This window comes from Petaurus breviceps, unplaced genomic scaffold (genome assembly GCF_028583685.1).
Source record: "Petaurus breviceps papuanus isolate PSGF00001 unplaced genomic scaffold, PetGlider_PUasm1.0 98, whole genome shotgun sequence".
Lineage (NCBI taxonomy): Eukaryota > Metazoa > Chordata > Mammalia > Diprotodontia > Petauridae > Petaurus > Petaurus breviceps.
Window position 1 is genome coordinate 28,672,867 of NW_027187460.1, and position 13,235 is coordinate 28,686,101.

A 13,235-nucleotide genomic window follows, 5' to 3' on the forward strand; every position below is an offset into this window, starting at 1 on the left:
GAGATTTTTTGTTGTTGTTGCTTTTTGGAGGGGGAAGGTAGGGCAGTTGGGGTTAAGTGACTTATCCAAGGTCACACGGCTAGTTTTGTGTTAAGTGTCTGAGGCCGGATTTGAACTCAAGGGTCCTCCTGACTCCAGGACCAGTGCTCTATACACTGTGCCACCTAGCTGCCCCATTAATCTATAATCTTGCCCAACTGATGAAGGCAGCTAGGTGGCACAGTGAATAGAGCACTGGCCCTGGAGTCAGGAGGACCCGAGTTCAAATCCGGCCTCAGACACTTAACAATTACTAGCTGTGTGACCTTGGGAAAGTCACTTAACCCCAAGTGCCCTTCCCTCCCGCCTCCAAAAAGAAAAAAAAAAGATTATAGCTTAATTCCCTGCTTTGCTGAGTCACAGAACCTAATGTAATTGTTTGCCATGCCTTCCTGATGGCTTAGTCACCATGTTAGTGGTTGTGGATACTACTAATACATTAGAAAATTCAGATATGCTTTCCTTCCTTTCCCATTGTCTATTCTATGGTGAAACAAACACATCTTGCCAGTAATGTGGGGGACTGCAGTGACTAACAGAGGTTTCACTCTGTACCTCAAATGTTGCTGTATTTTAGTGGAACCACAATGAGACCAGCGTGTTCTGGGAGGTATCTGGGTCATTAACTGCAAAAGCCAGTCTGTACAGAGGTTGTCAGGGCATAAGAAAACTATCAAGCACTATCCAAATTTATAAGGCTGCTTTCTTACAAAAAGCCCATTTCTTTTTTTGCAATGGGGAATACAGTAGTCTTTTCCAGTAACTGGATGGCTTACATTTCCTCTAAACTATTTAAAGTTGCTTCTGATTCTCAGTCCTCTGATCTTAGCCTCTGTAAAATATCTCATGGATGTGAGATAGTGGAGAGAGCGATGGTCTGGGAATCAAATGACCAGGGCTTTGGCTCTGGTTCTGCCACTAACTAGCTGCGTAATTGTGGCAAAGTTCAGCTCTGATGATCTACACTTAATGATAACATATGGAGAGCATGAAAAATCAGACTTTTAGACAGAAGAGAGGAAAATCACTTGCCCAGGATCAGTCAACTAGCCCCACAGCAGCAGAACTAGGTCTAGGAAGCAGGTCTCCCCGAGTCCTGTCCCAGTCCTTTTTATGATGTCATGCTGCCTCCTCCTGTAAAGAGTGGTTTATCTCGAAGTCATATTTTTAGGGTGTTTTCCTACGAACAGTTCTTTCATTCAGAGTATAAATATTTTTTCTGCTTTAGTTTCAAAACATGAGCTTTCACTGACCTGAGTATCCAATCTTTTCAATCCTTTGCCTCACTTACTTAGAATTTAGACTCACTGAGAATAAGAATTGATGTATACTTTGTCTTGTCACATTGCCTTATTAAGCACAGTAAGTGCTTAATGGATACTTGTTGAATTTCATTACTGGCTGCCCTAGAGCTTCAGAATCTTGTTACTTGGAGTCCATTGCTGTTAGTACCCTTGGAATGGCCTTAGAGTTCCCCTTCATTTTAGAGATGGACATGTATACATGTATAATGTATAAATCATTAGAACAATCACTGGCTTGGGGAGGAGACAACCCCCTCATAGTGAAAGAAGGTAGAATGGGATCTGAACTGAGTTTTAAGAGAGCAAAATCTAAAGGACAGGCTGAGTCAGGGTCTTGGTTTATCTGTAGGGACGAAATCCTAAATAGATTAGATAGATGAATGGATGGATGGATGGATGGATGGATGGATGGATGGATGGATGGATGGATGGATGGATGGATAAAAGAAGAGAGTATAGCAAATACATTTATTAAGCAATTCAGGCACCTTACTAAGCACTAAGGATACAAATATAAGCAAATAAGGAAGTCTCTATCCTAAAGTAGGTTACATTCTCATGGAAAAAGACACCTATATATAGGGAAAATAGAGGGAATGGGATGGGGGAGGGGGTGTGAAAAAGGGAGGGGGTGGAAGTCTACCCATATGGGAAAAGGAGGAAATTTGTGCAGAGAGTCCAGGTGAGAGTGAAGTGAAGCATGGCTGGAATCCTTCTTAAAAAGGTGGTCTAAGGAATAGTAATGAGGAAAGGAGAAGGCCTCAGGAAGTTGAGATGAATATGAAACCAAGAGAAGAAATAGAGCTTGAGGTTAGAAGAGTTGTCTAAAATGGTTTAGAAGACAGAATGCAGGCAGTGTTAAAAATTACCTGATTCAGCCTGTCCTCCCTAAAGCTTTGACCCTTCATGGCACCAACATATATTCTCCACCCCCAGCCTACATTGACACTTCATTGTGGTCTAGAGGCAGCGCTGATGTCCCCTTTGTGATCCAGCTTCACTAGTCTTGTCTGTACCTCAAAAACCTTCCTTCTACCTACAGCTACTCAGCTGTGTTTGACTATAAACAACCCCTTATCCTAGATTGTTCTGGGTTGGGTTTGTTTTGTCTTGTTTTGTTTTTCCTTTAAAGCTAAGGCTTGAAAGGATATAGTAGCAGTGAAGCCTAGAACAGTTCGGTCCTTCTTACTTCTCTGGGAATCATGAGGGGACAACAGTCTCACAGTCAGTTCTTTTTAAGTACATCAAGAAATGGGCTGAGGTGACCTAGGTTTTCAAATCATTATTTGTACCTTCTGTTTCTGGTATACACTAGAAATCCTTGGAGTATTTTAGGAAATCCCTGAAAGGTACTTCTAGGATAGTGACCTGAGGCTAAATGGTCATATTTTCCTACTCAATTAAACAATCAACATATGTCCTTCAGAAAGATTGCCATTATAGATCACCTAGATTTAGAATTGGAAGAGGTCTTAGAAGTCATCTGTCCAGCTTCCTCATTTTATAGATGACAAAACATGCCCAGATTAAGTGACTTGCTCCAAATCCCACAGATTATAATGGTTCAAACCTTATTTGAACTGAAGCCTTTCACTCCAAACCCATTACCAGGTGCCATTTCTTCCATAAAGCCATCATTGTTCCTCCTAACCGAAAATTTCTAATAGCACTTTGTCTAGATCTCCCTTTTGTCCTTGTAACATTCTACCAATTAGTAGTTCAGGATTAGGTTGTTTCCATTGTATTCCATATTTCTCATTTTTAGTATTTTAACAGTTTTGATATTAACTCTGATACCATGTCTTCCAGAAGGATCCAAGTCTCAGTGAATGCTAGAAAATAGGAAGAGTGAGAAAGGAAGAGGTCTAAGATAGGAGGAAACTTTTTAATTATGGTACAGAGATCCCAGAGAACACAGTGGAATGAATAGCAGATTTAGAGTGGGGCTTTGGGACTGGAGTTGAGGGATGAGGGAACAAAGAGTGGGACTTTGGGGTGAGGGGTGGGGTTGTTCTTCAGTTGGGGGTTCAGGATCACTGGGATGGGGCAAATAAGAAGCAATGATACTGTGTTAACCACTGAGGAATGAGTCTATACTGATTATCAGTAGATGGGGAGAAGTCTCCTGAAAAAGGCAGATGATTAGAAGGTTAAAAGTCAACTGCTGATGTCCAGAAGAAGGCACTCGAGATAGCAAAGGCCTCAAAGATCATACCATATGGGTATTAGTAGAAGGAACTCAGAGTATTTAACCAGGCAGTCAGATGGTGTAAAAGGGACATGATGGCCAGCTGTCTTTGGGTATTTGAGGAGCTATCACTTGTGCAAGGAATAAATTTGTTCTTCTTTACCAGAACTTGGAGCAGTGGATCAAAATTGCAAAGCGGCGTATTTAGATTTTAATATATGGAAAACTCTCCTAACAATTAGAGCTTTCTAGAAGTGGAATGAGCTGCCTCAGGCGATTGTGGATCCCCCTCTACTACTGGAGGTCTCCAAGCAGAGGCTGCCCAATCACTTGTAGAAACATTTAAAAAGAGGTGATTATTCAGACAGTTTTCAGGTTGTTCTTTGTAGCCATAATGGTGGGCAGATAGATGGTTAATAAATGCTTGTCAATTAATTGCTTCAACTGTATTGCTTCTGAGGTCCCATTCAGCTCTGAGATTATGTGATCCTTTCATTTCATTTGTATTTTATGACCATTACTTCTAATTGTCAGGAACAAGCATACTCTAATTCTTTGAATCAGGAAATAATCTTTTAAATTGAAAATAACAAGAGGAAAGGATACTTGACTTTGAGGATGTCCACTTTACCACTGCCTCCTCAGCAGAGCAGAGAGCGAATCTTGTAGAGATTATTGGTTTGTAGGTGATTGCTGAGGTTTATTTATTCTTATTTTTAAATGTTTTGCTTATGAAGCCACTAAGTGATCAAGTAGTCTTCCTGTGCTCATAAGAGCTTATGTAAAATGCATTTTGATATGCATTATGCAAATTGATAACTTTTTCCCTCCTGTATATAGCCTGTGACCCAAATAACAAACGCCTTCGTCAAATCAAGGACCAAATTATGACAGACTCAAAGTACAACCCAAAGATCCTCTTCCAGTTGCTGCTTGATACTGCCCAGTTTGAGTTCATACTTAAAGAGGTAACAAATGATTATTTTATAAAGGAAGCATTGAAATAATCACCATCATCATCATAAGAAACATTTACATAGCACTGTAATTTTGAACCTCACAACTGCCCTTGAAAGAGTCCTCTCTCCATTTTACAGATGATGGAATCAAGGCTTATAAAGGTAGTGATTTATCCATGTTCATACAGCTCCTGTAGTAATTTTCAGAGGCAGAATTTGAACCCCAAATCTTCCTGACTGCAGTCTACTACTCTCTCTACTAAACCATAAATAATTCAACTTCAAATCAAAATACCTGGATTCATAGATCATTGAGATTTAAAGCTGGAAAAAACCTTAGAGATTATCTGTTCTCTCTGATTTTTCAAATACAACAACCATGGGCCCAGAGGAGTGAATTTACTTACCCAAGGAAATAGAAACAGTAATTTGCATAGCTGAGATTTAAACTAGGGTATTCTGATTTTAAAACCAGAGTCCTGCCTCATTCTGGACCAGCAACCAGCCATTCATTAGGTATTTATTATGTGTAAAGCCCCAGTACTCCCAGTCTAGCTAGGACACTTACTAGATGAGTGATCTTAGATATCCTTGAGCCTAAGTCTCCTCACCTGTAAAAAGAGGTGGCAATAATTTCACTACTACTTTGCAGGGTTCCTATAAAGATGAAACGTTCATCCCTTGTCTCTCCTGAGCTCCATCCCAGCATCACCAGTTGTATGTTGTACATTTCAGACTGGATGTCCCATAGGCATTTTAAACTGGGAATACAAAACAGAACACATTATTCTCTTCCCCCCACCCCTGCTTCTAGTCTCACTTTTCCAATCCTTCTTCCATAGATCTTAGAAAGTGGTATTACTAAAGTATAGTATTTGATTGTGTCACTCCCCTGCTCAATAATCTGTAGTGGCTCCCTATTTCCTCTAGAATTAAATACAAACTCCTCTACTTATCATTTAGAGCCTTTTGCCACTTGGCTTCAACCTCACTTTCCATTCTTATTGTGCATGACTCCCCTTCACGCACTCTGGATGAGCCCAAGTGGCCTTTTTGCTGTTCTCTGCATTCAGTATCTTTCATCTTTCTCCATGCTTTTGCACAGTCTGCCTCCCCACACTGGGAGTGCAATCCATGTTCATCTCTTCCTCTTAGACTCCATTTCCTTCTCAGTTGAACCACCACTTCCTACATGATTGATACATCAATTCAGCAAGCATTTATTAAATGCCTGATATGTTCCACATTCTCCGTGTGGTGCCAAGATACAAAAATAGTCTCTGCTCTCAGGGAACTTACATTCAGTTTGGAGTAGGTGAATGGTATGTCCACATAGAAGTAGGTACAAAATATATACAGGGTAATGTTGGTGGGGAGGTGCTAATAACGAGGGGAGCACAAAGAAAAGCCTCATGCAGGTGATAGCAATTTGACTGAGCCAGTGATACAGAGAGAGAAATGAAGCTGCCTCTGTTCTCAAGGACCTTCTATTCCATTGGAGGAGGCAACAGGAATACAGAATAAATGCAGGATTGTTTACTGAGGGAAGGCACTAGCAGTTGGGGGAATCAGGAAAGGGATCTCTCTGTGAGGTAAAGTCAGCAAAGGAGTCATTGCAAGGATGAGCAGCAGCCCATGCAAAACAGTGTCACAACTGTAAAAGTTTGGCTGCTCTGTAAAGCACACGATGAAAACTAACATATAGAGTGCAGTTGGAAAGGTTGGTCCAGCTGGTGAAGGGATTTTTTAAAGGATACACGTATAGTACTATCTATTCCTATGATACTTCTATTTTCCATGGCTTTTCATGATTACTGATAGAGGTTAAGTAACGACACACTCCAGTTTTCATTAGTCTGAGATACAGTCCATTGGGCCTAAGGACTAGATCTCTGAAAATAGCAAAACTCTCTCTTTCCCTGGTTTTCAACCAGGTTTTGACCATTTTGGTTCCATCCCAAATATATGATTCTCCCTGAAAAGAGAAAAGAAGCAAAATAAGCAGTAGTTCTTCCTTCATCTGTTATCATCCCATTCATACCAAGCAATGTTCCTTTTTCTTTGATCTTCTACTGCCCCTATTACTAAAGCTACAAAAACTCTTAGTGTTCTCCATAGCATCCATCCCCAGGCTCTAGTTTTTGTGATGTTATTCATACAAGACCATACTACTATTTTTATATATAACATCAGAAATCTGTCCTCACTTCTGTATTCTGTACTCCAAAGACAAGTCATAACCACTCTAGTTCTATATGCTCCTCTGTAATGGGAGAGTATTGGGTTTGACAGTCTACAAGGACCCTTCTGGCTCTATGATCCTACATTTCTTTTTTAATTCTATTTGATCCTTGTGGATCTTCATTGGTCTCCTTAAATGGTTCCTCCTTCCATTATTGGAATAGTCTTCATCTGTTTTAGCAGAAGTATCACATCATTCTTGGACAAACATCCCATGTGGAATTTTAGGTTATGAGATCCTAACCATCCCTTCCCTGAATTCTTTGAAGTTATTAAATTCTGCTCAGTTTTTCACCTATGTGATTTCAAATACTAGATAAAGTACCTGAAGTTCATTTCATTTCTCCTTTGGTAACCAGTTCTCCTAACTGGTCAGAATAGATCCAGAACAGCCATTTCCCCTGTTGATTCCTCTACCTTTTTATTAAAGCTAATCAAGAATTTATCAGTTCTTTTCTTAGCAGAGAGAGTTCCAGCAGATAGTTCTGACACTGAAGCCTTCTTGCTTTAGTATCATTCTACTGTGCCAGTTTTGTGGTGTTGCCCAGTTCATCATTTGCTTCTTCTGATCTCTAATCACTAGATCACCTTTAGTACTCTAGTCTTCACTCATTATAATATTCCTTTTTTTGCTGTCCCTCCATTGACACTTACACAAGTGTTGTCTACCATATTTTCCTATCCTGGTTTATGGATTTCCTCACTTAAGTATGTCCTCCTGCTAGACACTGCTACTCCAGCAATTTTTTTTTTCAATCTAATCTGTTCCTTTGGATATAGTATATACTTTCATCACCATGTTCTGCCCATGAGTCACATCTCAAGTGAGTCTCAGTGATACTTGTGAAGCTAAATTTACCTGCTTTCTAAAGATCTCTAATTCAGGTTTATTACCTTTTCTTTACTCTTCAGTTTCAGTCTTCTTGGTTCATTGCTCCATTTTTTTGTCGTTTCCTTATTTCATCATCCTTTATCATCCTGGCCAGATCACAAATATTCCTCCCACAGCCCCAACCTAGGCTCATTCCTGCCCAGGGGTCTTTCTTCCTACTCCCACAGGAATCTTCTTCAGTTAATTAGTTTTTTTCTAACAAAGGAAAAGATAAAATTAAGCAATTGCAAAGTTAGAAAGAACCTTGGAGATCCTGTAATTCTACACTCACCTCTTCCACTTCAAAGAGGAGGAAACTGAGGCCCAGAGGGATCAGGTGATTTGCCCAAGGACACTTGGGCAGAGAAAGCCAGATCTTAAACAGGAACCCATCTGCCCTGGCTCCTAGCCTCCTAAGCTTTCCACTGCACTGTTCTATCTGTCGAATAAAAACAGATTAAGTAATGCTACTTTGGGGACATTTTTTCAATTAAAATATGGATTTCATTCAGGGACTGTCAATAAAGTGTTTAATATTAATTTTCTTTCAACTACAAATGACTTTTCTGCCATTCTCATCAGATGTTCAAGCAGATGCTTTCAGAAAAGCAAGCCAAATGGGAGCATCACAAGAAAGAAGGCTCTGAGAGGATGATGGAACTTGCCGATGTCTTTTCAGGAGTAAAGCCTCTAACAAGAGTGGAAAAAAATGGTAATTGTTCAAGAAGAAAATCTTGATAAATTAGATATGTATGTGAGGATCATGTGAGTGCTAAAGAGCCGGCAAGATGGCGACCCCTTTGCTTTGCTTTTTTTAAATTATTTCTACTGATCAGCACGTGACTTCATCCTCAAATAGCAATTTCATGCCGCCATTTTTCTTGATTTGTTAGCCTCTTTGCTCACAGAAAAGGATTACAAGCATTCTTTGCCTTTAACCCCTTCATAGTTCATTCATTCAATACACAGGGCCCAACAACTCTGCAAGTACTGGACAGTTCTCAGATTCTCAGATTTCACCATCTTTGCTTGCCTATTAGACTACTTACCTTCACACAAGTTAGCAGTCTTCTTTAGCATAAAAAAGGGACTGAAGACTATTTTTTAATATTCCCAAATCAGAACACAAAGCAAAGTCAGTAGAATGATTTTGAGAGCCGTAACTTGCCTCAGGAAAATGTATCAGGAAAAAAAAGTATCCCTTAAAATTCCCAGTACAGCCTTCTATCAATGTGTGGGCCACCTTTGGTGAGAAATATTGTTTTTCCAATGTTAAGTTTTTTATCTTACAGACATTATATGTTTCATGCCAAAGATATGTCCAGGAGAGTTGTATTTTTATGTGCTCTATATGTTTCTATATATGAGAGTCCTTTATAAGTTAATGTGCACAGTATATTTATGTCCATTTTATAGGACTTTCAACTTAATTTTACTCTTTTACATAGTTAGTAGTTCTAGTAATTCAATTTGTTGTATTGTTTCCTTTTATAGGGCCTTATAGGTCATAGACTCAACTCCTGATTCAAAAGAAATGCATCCTTACTTTTACAGGAACACATTGTTTAGAAAAGTGCTTACTAATATCTTGTATTTTAACCTAGCAGATGTGTGTGTGTGTGTGTGTTGTAAACAGAAATAAGCTGGTTACTCTCTCAGTTCCTGTTCTCTTTCTTGTATTTCCATTATTTTTCAAAGCTTACCTATCTATAATGTCAATGGTTTTTTATCTTTTTAAAAAAAATTTTATCACTGATGTATCTTTTTCCTTGCTTTAAGGAAACTGCAGCTCTCCTGAATTGTTAACATGGTAGCTGATAATTCTGAAATGGTTTGTCAGTGCTTTAAGCAGTGTTGAATGCAAATCATAAGACTGATAATACAATGGAATATTACAAGGAAAGCACTTTGAAGATACACCAAAAAAATCAGAACATAAAAAGGAAGTTTTATTTGAGTGTATCACACTCTCCAAATCCATGTTTGTCTCACCATCACTCACCTATAAAATCTGAGTAGAAAGAGGCCTCAGATATCAGCTATTCCAACTCATACCTGACCAAGTAACCACACTGCATCACCTAAACTCCTGCCAGCTGATCTCATTTTTCCCAAAACATGTCACTGTCATTCTGCACCAGATCCTTTGTCCTGACTATGGCTCCTATCTAGACTGCCCCTCACCCTTACTTGCCCATCTTTACAAATCTGATCTAGTTTTCATGACACACTTCAAGTTTCATCTCCTCCACAAAGCTTCTCCTGACAACTCTGCCCACTCTGGTTCTTCCCCTGCCTCTTTTCTCATAACACTTATTTTCTGTATGTACCACACATTTTGAAAATTATATTGTTATGTAATTATTTTGTTCCTCAAATCTGTACTCTTTAACTTGAGTATAATCTCTTTGAGGGCAAGGACCGTACCATGTGTTGGACACATAGTAAATGCTTAAATAATCATGAACTATGAAGTAAGTTTAAACTGAAGCATCCTTCAGCATGTTGCAGCTAAAGGAATTATATATCTTTAGTAATCTTTCTTTTGTTTGCTCATTACTAGAAAATCTGCAAGCTTGGTTCCGAGAGATCTCAAAGCAAATATTGTCTTTAAATTATGATGATTCCACTGCTGCAGGCAGAAAAACTGTGCAGTTAATACAGGCATTAGAAGAGGTAAGGAAAGTCTTCACAGGACAACTCTGCAGTTACTATACCTTTTATACATAGACTAATTCTTTTGTTTTGTCCATTACCATCAAACAAATTTAATAGCAGATAAGTGCCAGCATCTTAAATATAAACTAAGGCTTATCCTTCATTAACAACCCTAGAAGTCTTCAGAAATTAAAATTTTTCTAAATTAAATGAGATCGTAGTTGTTGCTTCTAAAATGAAAAATGCATGTTTTATGTGTTTATGTATGCTGCACAATTAGTGACCAGCAGACCGTTACTGTCCAGATGCCTACATCAGCACTTATTCATCACTTTATGACTTTGCTGATTTAATAGTTTTTAAAGTTATAATTTTAAATATATTGCCAAACAGATCTTATTAAGAGACTGTTACCATTGTAAGGAGTGGACTATATTTAAATTTATTTTCTGGGAAAATCAGCACAGAAGAAAGCATTCATAATTTTGAAGAAAGTTAATATTAAATTTATTTCCATCACTTAGGTTCAAGAGTTTCACCAACTAGAGTCGAATCTGCAAGTGTGCCAGTTTCTTGCTGATACACGAAAGTTTCTCCATCAAATGATCAGAACAATTAACATTAAAGAGGAGGTCTTGATCACTATGCAGATAATTGGTGACCTTTCCTTTGCCTGGCAGTTAATTGACAGGTAATATGAATTCTTTCTCTGTTAACAAGCCATCTGAACAACTTTTTTTTTTTTTTTGCTTTTTTTTGGAGGGGGTAAGGTAGGGCAGTTGGGATGAGGTGACTTGCCCAAGATCACATGGCTAGTTTTGTGTTAAGTGTCTGAAGCCATATTTGAACTCAGGTCCTCCTGACTCCATGGCCAGTGCTCTATTCATTACACCACCTAGCCACCCCAAACTAAACAACTTTTTAGAAAAGAGCCTGGCAGATGTTCTCATTATTGTGTTCTTCTTTTCAGTTTCACCTTCATCATGCAAGAAAGCATAAGGGTTAACCCTTCCATGGTCACTAAACTTCGCTCTACATTCTTAAAGGTAAGCAGGGCCAAGGTGAGCAGACACTTCACTTCAACAACTGTTGGTAATCTTCTTTGTTAACCTCATTAATTCAGTCAGCCCTAGATTCCTTTCTCTTTGAAAATTCGGTTTGAGGGACGGCTAGGTGGCGCAGTGAGTAAAGCACCAGCCCCAGAGCCAGGAGGACCCAAGTTTGGTTCTGGCCTTAGACACTTAACACCCACACCAAAAAAAAAAAAAAAAACCTAGCCGTGCAACCTTGGGCAAGTTACTTAACCCCATTTGCCCTCCAAAAGGCAAAAAAAAAAGAAAATTCGGTTTGTACCTTTTTTTTTTTCCAGATTCCAAATTAACAGTTTTTCCACCAGAGATAGTTTCACAAAACATAAATATTTGTTGCTTAAATTAACATACAAAAATGGTAATTCCTTAGAGAATAATGTAATATATTATTAAATGTCAATAAAGCCAATTAAACTTGCTTAAAGATATGCATTTAAATGAATTACTTCAATTTGTAAAATATTCTAATTTTTTTAGTCACTTTCCCTAAGTCTCTATCAGGATTCTTTGTCACATCATTTCTAGTCACTAAAAAAATTGTTAGTTTTGTCTGAGATCCAAGAGTTTATTTATTAACTGTCTTTGCTCAAGAGTTAAATGTTAACAGTGTTAGGGTTTTGAATTTGTAAATACTATAGTTCTTTGGCTTATGAACATTAGGTTTAGCTTTAATAGTAAATGAGGTTTCCTCAAAAATGGGAGGGTGGTTTCTGGCAGTTTTTATGTTGGATGCCCCACTTGCCATCATTAGATAGTATTTAACCCCTCCCTGCCATAGTTCTTAGCTATCCAGATTGCTGGTGGAACATGTCCCTTGCCATCTGCTATTTCAAAGAGACTTTCTCACCTTCCCCCCTTCCATTCCTCTGAATCACAGAACCATAGAATTAGTAGTTGAAAGACTAACATCAACGGTCATCTTGTCCAGCTGAGATTTAAAGCACAAATCCTCTCCTGCAACATCTGTAACATAGGCATAGATTTGCATGCTATGATACAAATAAAAGAATATTCTTCATAATGCTTGATAAAAAGGCTTTATTTCCCAAATTCACTTTACTTTTTAAGAAAGACTGTGGTTTGTTTCTAATGATGATTCTGCAGTTACAGAGGATATGATTCCTAGAGGGCCAGAAAAGTTAAAATGATCATTATATTCTACAGAATTCTTGTTCATTCATATTTAAATGGGTATAATAAAACTACTCCCCTATACCAGCTTTGGCATTTGGAAAATTTAAGAGATTGTATAGGCTCATGATCTTGTATTTTTTTTTATTTTATTGTCATTATCAGTAATTAGGTTCTTTTATTTAAATTCTGTTGAGAGGAGAAAAGGGGAAGGTGAGCTCAGTACTTAAGAAAATGAAGGATCTCCTTTATCTCTCATATCTAAGTGATTCAGTTGCATTGATACCAAGATATAAAGCTTGTCTAATGTACTTATTTTCCTCATTCCGTAAATATTTTCTATTGAAATGTAGTCCTGAATGCCTTTATAGCAAAATTCTGAGACAAAAATAACAAGTCCATCCTATTTATTTCAAATTATAACAGATACAATCATATAATTTACACAACCCTTTGACACTACTTATGACTAACTATCTTTGTAAAATCAAAATTAGAAAAATTCCTTTTGAAATCAGTCAAAAATATATGAAGAGAATTCTTTAAGATGTAATGTTTTTTGGTTTGGCTTGGTGTAAAATTGTTTATGTGACATTTAGGCTAACCTCAACTATGGTATAATTAATTCAGATATGTTGGGAAAGAATAGATAAGTCTTTCTTCCCTTCTATTGGAGGACCTTCCTTTCACCCATAGACTATGGGCACCTTCAAAGTATGGAAGCCATGGCACATCCCAGATCCCTGACTAGTC

The 13,235-nt window shown here is 38.1% G+C and overlaps 1 protein-coding gene across 5 annotated transcripts in view; it reads left to right on the plus strand.

Moving 5' to 3' along the window:
* WASHC5 (WASH complex subunit 5) overlaps positions 1-13,235 on the plus strand; it is a 73,876-nt gene that overhangs the window by 25,963 nt on the left and 34,678 nt on the right. For all 5 annotated transcript variants that reach the window (XM_069081197.1, XM_069081195.1, XM_069081199.1 and 2 more), the window contains exons 10-14: positions 4,372-4,499; positions 8,185-8,314; positions 10,166-10,278; positions 10,785-10,951; positions 11,231-11,306. In XM_069081197.1, the coding sequence (XP_068937298.1) occupies positions 4,372-4,499; positions 8,185-8,314; positions 10,166-10,278; positions 10,785-10,951; positions 11,231-11,306 (614 nt within the window). The remainder of the gene's footprint in view (positions 1-4,371; positions 4,500-8,184; positions 8,315-10,165; positions 10,279-10,784; positions 10,952-11,230; positions 11,307-13,235) is intronic.